The sequence below is a fragment of the Ovis canadensis genome, chromosome X, assembly GCF_042477335.2.
Source record: "Ovis canadensis isolate MfBH-ARS-UI-01 breed Bighorn chromosome X, ARS-UI_OviCan_v2, whole genome shotgun sequence".
Taxonomy (NCBI): Eukaryota; Metazoa; Chordata; class Mammalia; order Artiodactyla; family Bovidae; genus Ovis; species Ovis canadensis.
The window spans coordinates 23,944,623-23,964,563 of record NC_091727.1 but is presented as its reverse complement, the minus strand read 5'-3'; the positions used below and the strand labels follow the sequence as shown (position 1 = coordinate 23,964,563).

General features: G+C 39.3%; 1 protein-coding gene across 2 annotated transcripts in view; it reads right to left on the bottom strand.

Moving 5' to 3' along the window:
- PDK3 (pyruvate dehydrogenase kinase 3) overlaps window positions 1-19,941 on the bottom strand; it is a 79,162-nt gene that overhangs the window by 9,257 nt on the left and 49,964 nt on the right. For both annotated transcript variants that reach the window (XM_070289867.1, XM_070289868.1), the window contains exons 6-9: window positions 17,643-17,720; window positions 9,056-9,132; window positions 7,646-7,747; window positions 1,383-1,493 (exon numbers count right to left, since the gene is read on the bottom strand). In XM_070289867.1, the coding sequence (XP_070145968.1) occupies window positions 1,383-1,493; window positions 7,646-7,747; window positions 9,056-9,132; window positions 17,643-17,720 (368 nt within the window). The remainder of the gene's footprint in view (window positions 1-1,382; window positions 1,494-7,645; window positions 7,748-9,055; window positions 9,133-17,642; window positions 17,721-19,941) is intronic.

The following is a 19,941-nucleotide window of genomic DNA, read 5'->3' as shown; positions in this document are numbered from 1 at the left end:
ACCTCAGATTTGGTCAAGTTCTGGCAAGTCTTCCCAGGGTGTCAAAGGATCAATAGGAGTTGGCTGGGACAACATTTCCAAAAAAGAAATGCATGTGTCACAGCACAGGGCTATAACACAGTAAGGTGCTTGATGATGAAATTACATTTCCTAGTAGTACATACCCACATGCCTGCTTACAGGCTGAGGAGAGCCAACTGGGAGACATGCTAGTGGAAACAGGTCACCTCATTTCCTCATCTATAACATGTGAGGTTTGATGCATACTTTTTAAAACTCTTACTTCAATTGCTCAGTTTCATTAAAAAAAAAATGACATCACAGCTGTCCTCAAGATGCTATTTTGAGACCTGGAAGAGATGAGCCATATTCCTTTTAAACAACTGGTGAAGGCTCTAGATTTGCTTGTGGCATTTTGTTTTCCTTTTGACATTTGTTTAAATAGGTACCAGAAAACTAGTCAAGGTGATGGGTTTCAAAACTGATCTCTCAAATATTTTCTTGAATCCTATATAAACGACTTCCTCTCTGCTTTCAATATGCTGTGTTAACAAACTCTGTCTTGAATAAATGATGCTAAGTGTTGGATTTTATTCATACAAATAAAACATAATCTTATGTGCTTATCAGGCAGGTAAGACTTGAAAATGAAAATGTACACCCTGAACTATTTCGCAGAATGATAGCTATGTTGCTGTGTTTAATGACAAAGGGTTCAATTGTTGTTTGTCAATTAGAAACACTCAGCGGGGGAAGAAAGTGTGGCCCTACCAGGATCTAAATGCTGCCATGGTAACTAGAGGCTTTCCTCACTGCCTTAATAGAGCTGAAGATTTTTTCCACAGTGAGACAGAAAAGGCTCTGAAAATGCATACACAACCTATATGTTTCCTGCTTATGTTATTTCATGTAAAAAATGTAATGTGTTCATAATTTAACATTTAATTATATAAACAAATTTGGCAGGGGAAGTTCTAAGGCCCTGGATGATCCAAGCCATGGAGGTATGCAGCGCCCAGGGGCTGCTGCAGCCAGACACACGGTGCTGTTCCCCGTTCACCTGCTATTAAACTTCCACCCCCGCCAAGGGGAACACCAGGTGGTAAATGGTGCTCTGGCAGCCATCTTAACCATGACGTTTTTCTCTCTATTGGGAAGGTAGGCACTCAGCTCTGAGTGTTTTTTACACACAAATTAGAGAAGAAATCTGAGGCCAAAAGAGTCATAAAGAAAGTAGCAATAGCATAAAACTCCCCCCTCCTTCAAACAAGGTGGAAAACATTCAAATTCAACAAGGCTAATGCAACACCCTAGGGAAACGGCCTGCCCTGTCCGTTCTCGTGTTAATGGTCCTTCCTCCAACTAAAGCTTAACAGGCTTACCAATGGGGCGGCTCGGGTAGGCTCCAGGCTAGGTCTCGGAGCAGTTGAATACATGTAGTTAAAAAGGCGATCTATTTTTCGGAGTGGAACCCCACCACCTAGGTCACTTATCTGTAACATACAAAAATATTAAAAGAAGAAAAAGTCATCATCCGTATACTTAGCAGGTGGCAAGGAGTTCATTACATAAAGTATATGACAGATTACTCTAAACTGTGCAAGGGCTTCAACTCCCAAAGAAATTTAGTCCCTTTGTGAATGGTATAAAACAAGGGAGGTGGGCAACTGGGGTCAGCATCCAATAGGCTTGGATTTGAGATCTTGATCAGCTCCCTAAAAATGGGGCTCTAATGAAGTTTAAACAAGGTAACTTAAGCCAAGGATCTAATGTAGTACTTACAAATAAAACTCCCAAACTCGTTCTACAAGGCGACCATCATCCTGATACCAAAACCACAGGCCAATATCAATGATGAACACAGATGCAAAAATTCTCAACAAAATTCTAGCAAACAGAATCCAATAACACATTAAAAGGATCATATATATGAGCACATGGGCTTTATCCCAGGGATGCAAGGATTCAACATTCATGAATCAATCAATGTGATATATAATACTAATAAACTGAAATATAAAAACCATATGATCATCTCAATAAATGCAGAGAAAGTCTTTGATAAAATTCAATACTCATTTATGATAAAAACTCTCCAGAAAGGAGGCACAGATGGAACCCATCTCAACATAATGGGCTTCCATGGTAGCTCAGATGGTGAAGAATCTGCCTGTAATGCAGGAGACCTGGGTTCAATCCCTGGGTTGAGAAGATCCCCTGAGGAGGTCATGGCAACCCATTCCAGTATTCTTGCCTGGAGAATCCCCATGGACAGAGGAGCCTGGCAGGCTACAGTCCATAGGGTCAGAAACAGTCGGACACAACTGGGTGACTAAGCACAGCTCAGTACATCGCAACATAATAAAGGCCATATATGACAAACCCACAACAAACATTTCTCTCAATGGTGAAAAACTGAGAGCATCTCCTCTAAGATCAGAAACAAGACAAGGGTGCCCACTCTTGCCACTATTATTCAACATAGTTTTGGAAGTCCTAGTCATGGCAATCAGAGAAGAAAAAGAAAAGGAATCCACATTGAAAAAGGAGAAGTAAAACTCTCACTCTTTGCAGATGACATGATACCATACATAGAAAACCCTAAAGATGCCACCAGAAAATTACTAGAGCTAATCAATTAATATAGTGAACTCACAGGATATAAAATATACAGAGATCATTTGCATTCCTATCAGCTAACAATGAAAAATTGGGAAGAGAAATTAAGGAAACAATTCCATTCACCACTGCAGCAAAAAGAATAAAGTACTTAGGAGTAAACCTAAAGAGATAAAAAAACCTGTATTCAGAAAACCATAAGACACAGATAAAAGAAATCAAAGAAGACACAAACAGATGGAGAAATATACTATGTTCTTGGATTGGAAGAACCAATACTGTGAAAATGACTATACTACCCAAAGCAAACTACAGATAAGATGCAATTCCTATGAAACTACCAATGGTATTTTTCAAAGAACTGGAACAAAAATATTTCACAATTCATACAGAAACACAAAAGACCCTGAATAGCCAAAGCAATCTTGAAGAAAGAAAAATGGCGCTGGAGGAATCAACTTTCCAGACTATACCACAAAGCTAGTCATCAAGACAGTATGGTACTGGCACAAAAACAAATATAAACCAATGGAACAAGACAGTCTAGAGATAAACCTACGCACCTTATCTTTGACAAAGGAGGCAAGAATACACAATGGAGAAAAGACAGTCTCTTCAATAATTGCTGCTGGGAAAACTGGAACCCTACATGTAAAAGAATGAAACTAGAACACTTCCTAACACCATACAAAAAGTGAACTCGAAATGGATTAAAGGCTTAAATATAAGGCCAGAAACTATAAAGCTCTTAGAGGAAAATACAGGCAGTACACTTTTTGACATAAATCACAGCAGGATCCTCTTTGACCCAGATCCAAGAATAAAAATAAACAAATGGGACCTAATGAAACTTTGAACCTTTTGCCCAGCAAAGAAAACAATAAACAAGATTAAAAGACAACCCTCAGTGTGGGAGAAAATAATTTCAAACAAAACAACTGACAAAGGATTAATCTCCAAAATATATAAGCAGCTCGTATAGCTCAATATCTGAAAAATAAAGAGCTTAATCAAAAAATTGGCAGAAACAGCAAAGGAAACTACAAACAAGGTGAAAAGACAACCCTCAGAATGGGAGAAAATAATAGCAAATGAAACAACTGACAAAGAATTAATTTCCAAAATATACAAACAGCTCATACAACTCAATACCAGAAAAACAAACCACTCAATCAAAAAGTGGGGAAAAGACCTAAAAAGACATTTCTCCAAAGAAGACATACAGATGGCTAGCAAACACATGAAAAGATGCTCAACATCACTTGTTATTAGAGAAATGCAAATCAAAACTACAATGAGGTTATCATCTTACACTAGTCAGAATCAGTTCAGTTCAGTTGCTCAGTCGTGTCCGACTCTTTGCGATCCCATGAATCGCAGCATGCCAGGCCTCCCTGTCCATCACCATCTCCCAGAGTTCACTCAAACTCAGGTCCATTGAGTCGGTGATAACAACCAGCCATCTCATCCTCTGTCGTCCCCTTTCCCTCCTGTCCCCAATCCCTCCCAGCATCAGAGTCTTTTCCCATGAGTCAACTCTTTGCATGAGGTGGCCAGTCAGAATAGCCATCATCAAAAAGTCTACAAATAATAAATGCTGGAGAGGGTGTGGAGAAAAGGGAACCCTCTTGCATTGCTGGTGGGAATGTAAACTGATACAGTCACTATGGAAGACAGTATAGAGCTTCTTTAAAAAGCTAGGAATAAAGTGACAGAGGAGAGTGAAAAAGTTGGCTTAAAACTCAGCATTCAGAAAACCAAGATCATGGTGGCAAACAGATGGGGAAACAATGGAAACAGTCAGAGATTTTAATTTTGGGGACTCCAAAATCACTGCAGATGGTGACTGTAGCCATGAAATCAAAAGATGCTTGCTCCTTAGAAGAAAAGCTATGACCAACCTAGACGGCATATTAAAAAGCAAAGACGTTACTTTGCTGACAAAGGTCCATCTAGTCAAAGCTATGGTTTGTCCAGTAGGCATGTATGGACACGAGAGTTGGACTATAAAGAAAGCTGAGTGCTGAATAACTGACACTTTTGAACTACAGTGTTGGGAGAAGACTCTTGAGAGTCCCTTGGACTGCAAGGAGATCAAACCAGTCCATTCTAAAGGAAATCAGTCCTCAATATTCATGAAGGACTGATGCTGAAGCTGAAACTCCAATACTTTGGCCACCGGATGCCAAAACCTAGAGCCTATTATACAGAGTGAAGTAAGTCAGAAAAAGAAATATAAATATTGCATACTGACACATATATATGGAATCTAAAAAAATGGTACTGATGAATTTATCTTCAGGGCAGCAATGGAGAAAAAGACATAGAGAACAGACCTATGGACACGGGGGAGGGAAGGAGGGAGAGGATGAGATGTATGGAGAGAGTAACATGGAAACTTACAATACCATATGTAAAATAGATAGCCAATGGGAATTTGCTGTGTGACTCAGGAACTCAAACAGGGGCTCTGTGACAATCTAGAAGGGTAGGATGTGGAGGTAGATGGAAGGGAACTTCAGGAGGAAGGGGACATTGGTGTACCTATGGCTGATTCTTGTTGATGTATGACAGAAAACCACAAAATTCTGTAAAGCAATTATCCTTCAATTAAAAAAAACAGGCAGAAGACCTAAACAGATTTCTCCAAAGAGGACATATAAACGGCCAATAGACACACGAGAAGATGCTCAATATCACTAATTATTAGAGAAATGCAAATCAAAACTACAATGAGGGAGGTGGTCCTAAGATGGCGGAGGAAACAATTCATTGAAGGAACATTTGAACGCTAAGCAAACTCCACAAAACAACTTCTGAATGCTGGCAGAGGACATTAGGCACCCAGAAAAGCAGCCCATTGTCTTTGAAAGGAAGTGAAGTGAAGTCACTCAGTCATGTCCGACTCTTTGGAACTAGAACAAATAATTTTACAACTTGTATGGAAATACAAAAAGCCTCAAATATCCAAAGCAATCTTGAGAAAGAAGAATGGAACTAGAGGAATCAACCTGCCTGACTTCAGGCTCTACTACAAAGCCACAGTCATCAAGACAGTATTGCACTGGCACAAAGACAGAAATATAGATCAATGGAACAAAATAGAAAGCCCAGAGATAAATTGACGTACCTATGGATACCTTATCTTTGACAACGGAGGCAAGAATATACAATGGAGAAAAGACAATCTCTTTAACAAGTGGTGCTGGGAAAACTGGTCAACCACTTGTGAAAGAATGAAACTAGAACACTTTCTAATGCCATTCACAAAAATAAACTCAAAATGGATTAAAGATCTAAATGTAAGACCAGAAACTATAAAACTCCTAGAGGAAAACATAGGCAAAACACTCTCTGACATAAATCACAGCAGGATCCTCTATGACCCACCTCCCAGAATATTGGAAATAAAAGCAAAAATAAACAAATGGGATCTAATTAAACTTAAAAGCTTTTGCACAACAAAGGAAACTGTAAGCAAGGTGAAAAGACAGCCTTCGGAATGGGAGAAAATAATAGCAAATGAAGCAACTGATAAAGAATTAATCTCAAAAATACACAAGTAACTCCTGCAGCTCAATTCCAGAAAAATAAATGACCCAATCAAAAAATGGGCCAAAGAACTAAATAGACATTTCTCCAAAGAAGATATACAGATGTCTAACAAACACATGACAAGATGCTCACCATCACTCATTATCAGAGAAATGCAAATCAAAACAACAATGAGGTACCACTTCATGCCAGTCAGAAATGGCTGCTATCCAAAAGTCTATAAACAATAAATGCTGGAGAGGGTGCGGAGAAAAAGGAACTCTTTTACATTGTTGGTGGGAATGCAAACTAGCATAGCCACTATGGAGAACAGTGTGGAGAATCCTTAAAAAACTGAAAATAGAATTGTCATATGACCCAGCAATCCAACTGCTGGGCATACACACTGAGGAAACCAGAATTGAAAGAGACATGTGTATCCCAATGTTCATCACAGCACTGTTTCTAATAGCCAGGACATGGGAGCAACCTAGATGTCCATCGGCAGATGAATGGATAAGAAAGCTGTGGTACATATACACAATGGAGTATTACTCAGCCATTAAAAAGAATACATTTGAATCAATTCTAATGAGATGGATGAAACTGGAGCCTATTATACAGAGTGAAGTAAGCCAGAAAGAAAAACACCAATACAGTATACTAACACATATATATGGAATTTAGAAAGATGGCAATGATGACCCTGTATGCAGGAGAGCAAAAAAGACACAGATGTAAAGAACAGTCTTTTGGTCTCTGTGGGAGAGGGAGAGGGTGGGACGATCTGAGAGAATAGCACTGAAACATGTATATTATCATATGTGAAACAGATCACCAGTCCAGGTTCGATGCATGAAACAGGTGCTCAGGGCTGGTGCACTGGGATGACCCAGAGGGATGGGATGGGGAGGGAGGTAGAAGGGGGGTTCAGGATGGGGAACACATGTAAACCCATGGCTGATTCATGTCAATGTATGGCAAAAACCACTATAATACTGTAAAGTAATTAGCCTCCAACTAAAATAAATCAATTAAAAAAAAAACTACAATGAGGTTATCATCTCACACCAGTCAGAATGGCCATCATCAAAAAATAAAAGCCTTATTACCCTGATGGTGAGAATGTAAATTGATATAGCCAGTATGGAGAACAGTATGAAGACTCCTTAAAAAACTAGGAAATAAAACAACCATATGAACCAGAAATCCCACTGCTGGGCATATACCCTCAGAAAACCATAACAGAAAAAGACACATGTACCCTAATGTTCATAGTGGCAATATTTACAATAGCCAGGACAGGGAAGCAACCTAGATGCCCATCGACAGATGAATGGATAAAGATGTGGTACATATATACAATGGAATATTACTCGGCCATAAAAAAGACACTCAAAGCCAGTTCTCTTTCCTTCCCTTTGATTATTCAATGTCTACACACTATGAAACTAACTGATAATTCAAGTGTATGTACAAATAAAGCAGTTACCTTAATGGATAAGTCTTCTTTACCCAGAGTAACCAGGGTTTTAACAGCTGGGTAGCCCTCTTTTCTATCTTCATATAGTTCAACTGTTGCTCTCATTGAGTTCTGAAATCACAGAACCTTTTTTTTTAGCATGACACCAATTCGCAAACTACTACTTTAAAGAAGCTAGCAAAACTTTACCAATACACAACAATTCTTTTGTGGGGCAAATATTAGTTGGATTTCTATGGGACTTTTTTCTCCCTCTAAAGAACTTAACATGTGTTCAGATCAAGGAAAAATTTTCTGATGCTTTGTTTTTTCATCTCATTTCAGTCTCATCCACCATACTAAATGCTTATTTTTCTTTCCTTCCTTTTCTTCTTTTTGTTTTTGCTTTAGGGTATTAAAATTATTCAACTTTTTAACCAAGAGGGATGTTTTTATCACATGTAATGAGGCTGTAAAGGCTCACTGACTCACTTTAAATTCGATTATCAGTCTGCATTTACAGAGCACTCTTCCTCTAAAGAAGGTGGAAAACCAGAGAGGATTTCGGCTTCCCACAAAAATAAATCATTTGGCTGGGGAAAAAAAAGAAGTCAAAGAAATGTCAAGTGAAAAGAAATTCTGAAAAAGCCATAGCTTTTGAAGAACAAGTTCACAACTGAATGCCCATCTCAACCTTAAATGTCACATCAGTAACACTATAATTTGGGGAAGCAAATCAGCATAACTGATTTTTCTGGTGTTCAGTTTAGGGTTTTACACATTGGAAGAAATGGAATTTTACTAAAGTGCTTTGTGCTTGTAATACTGCTACTTACATGCCATTAGTTACCAGTTAATAAAAGCAACAGTTTAAGTCGTAGAGAGTTACTTTTCTTGGTTCTATTTTTTATGTGTGTGTGGGGGTCCTTTTTGGTCCAGCCCATCCACATCTTTCCCCTCTGCCTCTGCCAGAGCTTCTGAATTTTCTAAAATGACTCAACTGTGTAAGAGTGTTAACGTATCTTTCAGGACTGGAACAATTGCTAATGCATCAACACGGTTAACACTTAGAAGCATAAAAGAGGCATAAATGTGTTTTTATTTTGATCTGGCTACCACTAATCAAGTTTGTGCCAGGCCTAGAAACTAAAAAGCATCTCTAAGCTCATATCTAAAGAAAAAACAGTATGGATTTTACATAAAGTCACAATGGTAAAACTAAGCTTCAAAATCAATATGTACCAATATTCACGAAAACTATAGTGTACACAGCAATTTTTCATCTCTGTACAAATTATAAAACCCACAGGATATCAGAAATAGCATTTTTTAAATGGTTATGCAAAACCTTTTTCTTATGCTAATCTAATGAATCCATTATGCCTGAATCAAAGTAATTTAAAACGAAGACTTCTTTCTATATTTTCAAATTCCACTTACCTTGAACAACTCAAAGAGCATGTGAAAGAGGTGTGAGGGCACATAAACTACCTGAATAGGTTTGTTTGGAGCTTTGGCTGAAAACAGAGACAAAACCGTCAATGAGTAAAGACGAAGACTAGAAGAAAGTCAAGAATGTTGTTGCATCCGTACTTCCAAGTACATAACAAAGATGCTACAAAAAGCTAATGGAGGCTTCCAACTCTAAAAGCAGGATGAAATTCCGCTCCTTCACTTACCAGCTGTATGACCTTAGGCAAATTTTTCTCTTTGGAACTTAAGTTGAGCAAAGCTGGAATATCATTACCTATGTCCTAATGTTCTGAGCATTACATAGGGCACCCCAAAATCCCCTCCATGGTGCATGCTTAGTCACTCTGTTGTGTTCGACTCATTGCAACCCCATGGGGTGTAGCCGGCCAGGTTCCTTTGTCCATGGGATTTCCCAAGCAAGAATACTGGAGTGGATTGCCATGCCCTCCTCCAGGGGATCTTCCCAACCCAAGGATTGAACCTGTGGTTCCTGTGTCTCCTGCATTGGCAGGCAGATTCTTTATCACTGAGCTGCCATGGAAGCCCTCAAGTATCTCTTGGTATTTCTCAAAATGGGGGCTACCCTCTACCACCACCAGTGACCCCGGTGGTCAACCAGGGGGAGGTGAAACCACAGAGCAAAGGGGGCACATCCTCTTGGAGAAATGGACGAAATAGGAACATTAAGTTCTGTTAAACTATGACAAACAAGGCATGCTATCAGCAGCTAGCAGACCAACCACCAGAGACCTACAGTCCTTTCTCATTGTGTCAGAGCCGTTCCGAGGAAAATCTGTGAAACCCTGAACCCCAGCATAGGCTTGAGAGTAGATATTGGACAATTTAGGCTTTCCTCCTCCTCATGACCCAGAATCATTAAGAGATCGACACTGCATAAACTTTCTCAAGTAGAAATGTTATGATTTCAACTTAACTACTTCCTCTACTAAAGCAAGTAATTAACAGTAATATAAAGGAGAGTGAGCATTTGTTTGCATCTGAGCAGTTTACAAAGAGCTTGCAAATACATTACTCGACTGAACCTTCATGACAAGAGAGAAGTTGAGAAAAGCTTCCTTTATGTGAAAAGGTGAAAGTTCTCTACTTAATAAGGAAAGGGGGAAAAAGAAATCTGTGCTATAATAGTTTTGCTGTCACACCTCAAATTGCAAAAGCATCACATGGCTGTAGAGTATGTATATATTTAAGTTAAATGTACTCTGTACATCTCTAGATTTTGAGAAAAAGCAAACACATTCACATAACTTACATCGTAGTACACTGTTATAACTTTTATTATCAGTTACTGTTGTTAATCTCTTTTTGTGCCTAATTTTAAGTTAAATTTTATTATAAGTATGTATGTCTATAAAAAAAACAAAGTATATAAACAGGGTTTGGTACCATCTGTGGCTTCAGGCATCCACTGAGGGTCTTGGAATGTATCCCCTATGGAAAAGGTAGGACTACTATACTGATGATTTTTTAAGTTTTTAAAAGAAGAAAAGTAAAAGTTGCTGTACCCTTTTCCCATCACTCTGCACACAGAGGCAGCTTTAATATTACGTATGCTTCAGTCTTTCAGTTCCTGTTTTTTCCATTCTATTCTGTAACCCTGATGAACTCTTAGGTACTTTGTCTACAGGCTCTTTTTAAAAAGCTGTAATTAGAAAAGATGCAACCACCCCTATGTTCACAGCAGCCAAGAAATGGAAATAACCTAAATGTCCATGAACAGATAATGAAGATGTAGTACATATATCCAATGGAATGCTATTCAGCCATAAAAAGGAAGGCAACAATGCCATTTGCCACAACATGGATGCAACTAGAGATTATCATGCTAAGTGAAGACAAATATCATGATATCACTGATTTGTGGACTCTCAAAAATGATATCAATGAACTTACTTACAAAACAGAAATAGACTCACAGATATAGAAAAGAAACTTATGATATATGCAATATGGAAAACAAAAAAGCAAATTTATGATTACCAAAGGGGAAAGTGGGTAAGGAGGGATAAGTTAGGAGTTTGGGATTAACATATACACACTACTATATATAAAACAGATGACCAACGAGTATCTACTCTACAGCACAGGGAGGTACACTCAATATTTTATAATAAGCTATAATGGAAAATAATCTGAAAAAGAATATACACACATATATAACAGAATCACTTGAAACTCACACAACATTAACTGTTTCAATAAAAATTTAAAAAATAAAATAAAGTGGGTTTCCTGTAAAACGTATATATGTTGGTAACATAACCAGGTAAATATTGCCCACTTCAGCATGGCCACAGGAACGTTCCAGAAAGATGGTTCCTTCCTTATAAGTCCAATGTGTCGAGTTATGCATCATTGGAAGGAGAATGTTCTCAGGCTTAAGATGAAATGGATTCACTTTATCCACCTCCAACAGCTCAAAATCATGATACCTTTTTAGGTTGCCAAATGTTTGCACCATGTATTTCTGACACAGTTTGATCTATTTCCTAGAGTTTCTAACTCCTCCTCCTCTTGGGTAACTGGACAAGAGATGTAATAGACACATAAGTGATGCACAGCCATCACTTCAACTGTTTTTGACTGAAGTTCTAGAATGTTGCCTGCTATTTCTTATATCTACATTATACACACCATCTGGTAAGTCACATAACCTACCTCAGAAAGCTATTCATGCAAGACACATTTCTCAGTCTTTATACCTCTGATTCACTTGATTGGAGGTTTAACCAGGTACACCATTCGGGTTTGAAATCACTTTATTTTGGCATTTAGAAAGGCGGGGGGGGGGGGGTCTTCTGATCAGGACAATGCAGCTAAGTTCAATCCAAGTCAGGTTTTCATTCATGCTGCTGGTATTTTGCCCAAAGTGTGATACACCTTGGTTGTAATATTCTTGTTGAAGAATGAGGAACTAGATTATTCATTTGAGGGAGCTGGTGTTGACTTCCCCTGGCAGCTTCCCCCTAAGTGGGAAGGCTGACTTGAAGCTCTGAGTGCCTGGTCAAGACTTTTCCACTGGCTTTAGGATGAGCAGACAGCCAGTCAGCCTCTGACTGGCAGGTCCCCCAAATGTTTGAATGGAGAGGGCTTTACTTTGGGAAAAGTTATACAAACAACCCTAGTTTTTCCCAGGTTGTTCTGGAATAAACTATTTTGTTTGCCCCAGGGAAAATGCTAGTGGCTGTCAGCAGGAGAGCAGAGCCGAGTCAAGCTGCTCCCAGTACCCATCCTTACCCCACCTTAGACCGGTTCTCCATTTATCCCATCTTCTGATGTCCCAATCCAGTCCTTGGCCCCTCCCAGCTCTGCCCCCAGCACCCCTCCAGGATCATCCGGTGCCATTTCTGCCGCAGCCTCCTCCTTTGTGGCTTCTTCTGCTCTGTCCCGTCAATCAGCTAGTGCGCTTCCGCCTGGTTACTCTCTGGCTGGAGGTGGGATCAAGGACCGACTGATGAGTCCCCCTGGGTTCTCAGCTGTTTCTGTTTATATTCCCTGTGGTCTTTTTAATGGAGCCCCAGGAACACGCTGAATGCTTGGTCCCTCTTGTACCAGAAGGCATGATTAGTTATATAGTCTTCTGAGATCAACCTCTTCAGTCCAAATCTCAGGGAAATTGAAGTACTTTTGATAGCTTTTTTTCAACCAGCATTCTGTAGGAGCCATCTGAGGGCTTGCTCAATTACTTGTACTTTTCTTCAAGAACATCATAGTTTAGATATCTTTCCTTCTTTTTTAAACCATGTCAAGTGTTTTGGTCCATAGCTCTTCCCTAATCCTGGGCCTAGCCAGGGGCCTGACAGAGTGGACCCTTAATAGATGTTTGCTGACTTTCTAAAATAAGGCATAAATGGAATATGAATTTTCATCTAAGGGCACATTTCTAAAAGTCAATGGAAAAAGTGGCCCAGATTTTTCATGCTCAAGACTCAAGAAATAATGAATAGTACTGCTCCAAACATCATTAATTGAAAAGACATTTAATAAATGCCAACAGAACCCTATGTTGGATATAAAGAATTTAATTTTCAGATAGTTCTCCTATAAGAATGAAAAAAAAAGGAGACCAAGCAGAGCAAATGAGAAACTTGATCCATGATTGGTTGAACTCGTGGATGCAGAAGCATTGGATATAGAGGGCTGACTGTACTATGCCAATTCATATAAAAGACTTGAGCATCCATAGATTTAGGAATTCACAGGCAGTTGGGGAGAGGTCCTAGAACCAATCCTCTGCAGACACCAAGGGAGGGGTATATATTAATAGGAATTCAATGCATTTGCGTCTCCAGCATTCCATTTCTATAATGGGCACAATACAAGGATGGGAATGGGGGGAAGGGATAGTGAGGGATGCACATGTAGACACAGCTATACTTAAAATGGATAACCAACAAGGACTTACTCTCTAGCACAGGGAACCCTGCTCAACATTATGTGGAAGCCCCGATGAGAGGGGAGTTTGGGAGAGAACAGATACATGTATATGTATGGCTGAGTCCCTTTGATGTTTACCTAAAATTATCACAACATTGTTAACTGGCTATATACCAACATAAAATTTAAAAGTTTTAAAGAAAATAAATAAAATTATTTCTCATATCTCACTGGGTTAATGTAAGGATTAAATGAAATAACAGTGATAAACTAGTTTACCCAGAGCCTGCCACACAGTAAGCCATCAATAAATAAATGTTGGCTATTACCATTACTAAAAAATTAATTTCAACAGTGTCAACACAGCTACAGTAAGGGCTTTTTCAATTCTTGTGCAGAAGCACCTAACTAAAAATATCCACAGAAGTATCCAATATGAGGAAACTAGACAAAGATCCCAGGATAGATGCATACTTTTTCTATGAACCCTCTTGTAACAAAATACACATAGTGTGAATGGAAATTTTTACTTTTCCAACAAAACCTAAAGCTATGAATCAACCTCTTGACAAGAAAGACTAATCTAGAAAAAGTGAAAAAAAATGCCAGTGTGGTAACCAGAAGTCTTATCTTTCCCAAGTCAACCTTGACTTCCAGTAGCCAGCCTTTATTACATTTCTAGCACATGCTTATGCTCTATTTGAGGACTTAGAAAATTTATCCTTCCATCACCTCACAAGGAGAGCTCACAGCTGAGTGTCAGAGGTGAAGTGACTTGTCTCCTAAGTGTCAGGATACAGATTTCCACCCCCTGAGCTGGCTACAAACTTCATGTCTTTCAGCCATGCTGCTTTACCATGTGAACGCAAAAAAGGTACGTAAAAAGGTTTACTTACTTCATGTTTTGGCAGTTGCCAAAAGAGAAAGAGAACGTGGAAACGAGAAAAAGCACAGTGGGATAGCCACCTGTCTTTGGAGCAACCACATGGGTTGCTGTGGGTAACTAACCAGTAATATTTGAAACCTGATATAAGGTAAGTAAAATTCTGTTATTTTTAATGTTTCTTGAAATGTATTACTAAAAGGAAAAAAAAGGAAGATTACTACAGCTAGGCCCCCATATATTAAATGCTAGTGATGACTGTAAATACTGATGGTATTCACACACTATGTTCTGCATAACCCTATTTACTCCCTTCTCAAGGGACTGCAATGGGCAAGAAAAAAAAATCAAATAGTCAGAAAATGAGATGAGGGGTCAATCTAACAGAACTTAACATTCTCAGGTAGCAACAAATTTTTCTTTGAGGGTAATGGCAGCCTTACTCCTCTGAAGTGCAGAGCAGAGGGCAGTGAGTGCTATCACTGACGATTGTTCAAGGGACCTGGTGGACCCAGCAGGGTTGGGAAATGGGAGCGTCCTGAAGAAGGTGCTATGCTCGTTCACACAGGCTCTGAAAATGAATCCACAGAGTCTGGATCTGATTCCTAGCTGGGAAAGAGTCTGCTACAAAAACCCAGTGTCTGCTTAAGGTATTCATGACTGACCTCTGACCTGCTGTCTCTATGATGAAGCTTGTGAGAGCTCCAATGCAGTCCTGAACTGCACTCGCAAAGAGCTTTGGCATTCAAGAAATAACAAGTAGAAATCCTAACGACACCACCCAAAGCCACAGGAAACTAGAGGCTATCTGTAACCACCAGCATTCATTTCTCTCAGTGATGGCAGAAGGGGCTTCAAAAATCACACATAAGATGGTGCCAGAAATGCTTGGAAAGCTTCTCTTATGGTGGGGCGGACTGCCCAGAGAGATGGGGAAGGAATGTGCTGACCTGGTTGGCACCAGGCATCAGCAAGACCAAGCAAGTGAGGCTGGCACTCACGCCAAAGAGCAATTAATCACTACCAGTGAGTGCAAGTTCCACGTCTGATGAACAGAAATCTGGATGGTGAGGTCAGGTTCCACCTAGCCAGTAGGGAGAAATAAAGTTGCTTCTCAGAAATACTCAAGCAAAATCTACTTGGTTCTAGAGGTGTATTTCGGTAAAACAGGGGTGCAACTCTTTTCAGAGAACCCAACAGACTTTGCAAGTAGCTTTGATTCTCTATCTCCCAGTAGAATATTGAGGCAGGGGATCTGTCATGGCAGTCTGAAGTCTTCACATTTTCAACTCATTATAAGAGAAATAGATTTTTGGAATATTTTTGAGAGGGAATGTGGTTTATCTTTAATGCACAGCCTAAGAACCCATACCCTAAGACTCAGTCACTCTGCTTCTAAGAATGTAACCAACAGAAATACTTCCATACATTCATGTTTTCCCACCCTCCAAATACACACCCCCACACACACCCCTTCATGCCCCATCATATGGAACATGGGGAAATTAGAAATCCTAGATGCCCATCCAACGGAAAAATGATTACATAAATTAAGATAATCTACACCACGGACAACCTCTAAAAGACAGAAATACATGCCAAGATCTTTAAGGTGAAGTGAAATACATAGGTTAAAGAACATGTATGGTTTTAGACTCATTTACGTAAAAAACAAAACTGTATGGGAGACAGAGTAGTGGGGACTTTTACTTCTTATTCTACATTTATGTTTGTATTTTTATGGTAAGCATGTCTCTTTCATAACTTACAATAAAAAACTACACGTAAATATAGTTTCATACAACTAATATAAATATCAGCTAAAATGCCACTATTCAGGGAGCTGCTATTTGTATTATGGTGGTAATAAATCCTTTGACATATTATCCAATGAACCTGAACAACAGAAAACTTTTATAGCCTATGTTTATAACTTTTCTCAAATATTAAATATTCTGTAAAGCATTATTCTGAATGGCTACATAGTATTCTATCTTATGGGTATGTCGGAATTAATTTAATAACCCCTGCGGTGGAGAAGGCAATGGCACCCCACTCCAGTACTCTTGCCTGGAAAATCCCATGGATGGAGGAGCCTGGAAGGCTGCAGTCCATGGGGTCGCTGAGGGTCGGACACGACTGAGCGACTTCACTTTCACTTTTCACTTTCATGCATTGGAGAAGGAAATGGCAACCCACTCCAGTGTTCTTGCCTGGAGAATCCCAGGGGTAGGGGAGCCTGGCGGGCTGCCGTCTATGGGGTCACACAGAGTAGTACACGACTGAAGTGACTTAGCACCACGGTGGAAAATTGGGTTGTTTTCTAATTTTTCTCTATAAGAAAATCACTGTGGGGTTTCCCTGGTGGCTCAGTGGTAAAGAATCCACCTGTCAATGCAGGAGACACGAGTTCGATCCCTGGTGCAGGAAGCTCCCATATGCCACGGAGCAACTAAGCCCATGCACTGCAACTACTAAGCCTGCCCTCTAGAGTTCGAGAGCTGCAACTACCAAACCCCCCGTGCCCTAGAAGCCTGTTCTCCACAAGAGAAGCCACTGCAGTGAGAAGCCCACACATCACAACTAGAGACTAGCCTCCACTCACCACAGCTAGAGAAACCGGGCAGTAAAGAAGACCCAGTGCAACCATAAATAAACAAATAAAAAAATTTTTTTAAAACCTACTGAGATCATCATTCTTATACATAGATCTGTGCAATCTCTATGTTCTTATAATAAATTTTCTGAAGTTTATTTACTGGACCAAAGAATATAAACATTATTAATTTAATGTACTAGGTGAAGAGATAGAACACTGTTAGCCTTTTGTTAAAGAAAGGCTACACCAATTTAAACTTACACCAGGAATATGTAAGTGTTGGGGAAAGGTATTTTTCTGGGCATCAATTCAAAGCATTAAAATGTTTTAATCACTGCCATTTTTAAAGACAAAAATATCATTTGTTTAGCTTTGTTCTTTTTTGATTATTAAACACCTTCCCATTTGTTTAATGACTGTTGGCATCTGTTATTTTGAGAACTGTGTGTTTATATCTTTGTGCATCTTCTACCTTGATCACTTCTGTTCCAAAACCTGGGGGTTCTCATAGATTACTGTACAAATACTCATTGACCAAAGACACAGAAAGGGTTTTAAGAACACATAAAAGATGACAAAGCAACACAATTTGAGGATCTCAGTGAAATACAGCTCAGGTAGAGTCAGGTTTTTAGTCAGCTCATTTGTATCTAAGGTTAAAATGATTTTTCTTTTACCATTGAATTCTTCAACTTCCAGCTCTGGAGCTACCAGATAATACTGTTCACAAAGCATCTTGGCGGTTTCATACGCATCTGCAAAGAGAGAAAAAAAAAAAGTCTACCTGATGCACTAATACCATGGACTCAGACAGACAGGCTTAATAAACAAGGACAATGTGTAACCCGACACATTTAGAATTAAGCAATTACCGCCTTAAAAAAATAGCCTTTTGGGGCTACAAAAAAGGAATTACAGTAACTAAACCAAAATTCCTCTTTCAGTTTTAATGACCACAAGAATATCAAAATGCTTATTCATGGCAACATGCTGCTATGCTGTGCTTAGCTGTGTCCAACTCTGCAACTCCATGGACTATAGCCCATCAGGCTCCTCTGACCATGGCGATTCTCCAGGCAAGAATACTGGAGTGGATTGCCATGCCCTCCTCCAGGGGAATCTTCCAACCCAGGGATTGAACCCAGGTCTCCCAATGACAACATAAGCCAGCTCTATACAAAACAAACTTTTAAATATTCCTGCAAGGCATTTTTCATGATAATCTATAAATTCAAGACTGTATTCCTGACCAGTCTGCAACCTGATTAAACTGTACCAAAAAGATATGTGTTGCAATTTCAAAAATAGTAATGCTAAGCCTCTTAAGATCTTCCAATTCTTTGTAAGTGAAACACCAACATGTATTTTATAAATGAATGGATTTCCATGAGCCACACAATTTAAGCTACTGGAGATACTACTCTTGCTTTAAAATGTCCTTTAAATCACCTACACTTCAATAAAATTTTTAAAATGTCCTTTAGGTAGTTAAAGGTAACAGGTTGTGCTGTGCTTAGTCACTCAGTCGTGTCCAACTGTTTGTGACCCCATGGACTGTAGCCCTCCAGACTAGAATCCATAGGGATTCACCAGGCAAGAACACTGAAGTGGGTTGTCATGCCTTCCTCCAGGGGATCTTCCCAACCCAGGGATCAAATCCAGGTCTCTCACATTGCAGGTGGATTCGTTAACAGCTGAGCTACCAGGGAAGCCCAGGTAACAGGTTGGGGCTGCTATTTTATCAAAATCTGAGGAGCAACAGTTTGCTTTTGAAAGAAAAAAACAGATAAAGGGTTAGAAGATCAGAGCCATGAAGGTTGAAGGGAAGAGAGAAATAAGGAAGTTACAACCCAAAGATGGGAACAAATTCAGAAAGCTACAGTCAATTGTTTTATACTGCATGTGTGCCTTTTCTCTTCACCTGTAAGCAATCTGAGGTCAGGGTTTGTGCCTTACACTGGTTTTGTAACTCACATAGAACTCACTCCATGACTGTTAGATAGCCAACAAATATTCCTTGACTTGATCAACTGTGGGCTGCCCTGATAGCTCAGCTGGTAAAGAATCCGCCTGCAATGCAGGAGACCTCGGTTTGATCCCTGGGTTGGGAAGATCCCCTGGAGAAGGGGAAGGCTACCCACTCAAGTATTCTGGCCTAGAGAATTCCATGGACTGTATAGTAGATGGGGTCGTAAAGAGTTGGACATGACTAAGTGACTTTCACGTTCACTTAATCAACTGTAAGCCTTTTGATAATTTATTTTTTTAAAAAAACAGGTTTATTGAGATATAATTCTCATACAAGTTACCCACTGAAAGTGCACATACAATTCAGTGATTTTTAGTTTACCTGCCAAGTTGTGCATCCATGACCGCAATTAATTTTACACTTCCAACTCCCCCAAAGGAAACTCCACAACCATGGACAATCATTACCCCACTCCCATCCAGCCCTAGGTAATCACTAATCTACTTTTTTCTCTACAGATTTTCCTATTCTGGACATTTCATATAAATGAAATCATAGAATATATGGCCTTTTGTGACTGTTTTCTTTCACTTAGCATAAAGTTTTCAGGAGTCACCCACGTTAGAACATGCATCGGTAGTTAATTTCTTTTTATCACTGAATTAATATTGCATTGTGCAGATATATCACATTCTGTCTATTCATTTATCCACTGACAGACATTTGGACTGTTTCCACTGTTGGGGTATCACATGTGAGCATTCACACGTTCATTCACACTGCTATGAACATTCATGAGCAAGTTATTTTGGTGAAGATTTATTTTCATTTCCCTTGGGTATATACCTAGGAGAGAAAAACTGCTTGATCATCTAGCAGCTTTATATTTAAATGTCTGAAGAACAGTCAGAGTGTCTTCCAAAGTAAGGAGATTTTTTTAAAGTTCCATCTTTCTCATTTCTAAAGATCAGATATTCAAATTGCTTTAAAATGCTTCGGGGTCACAT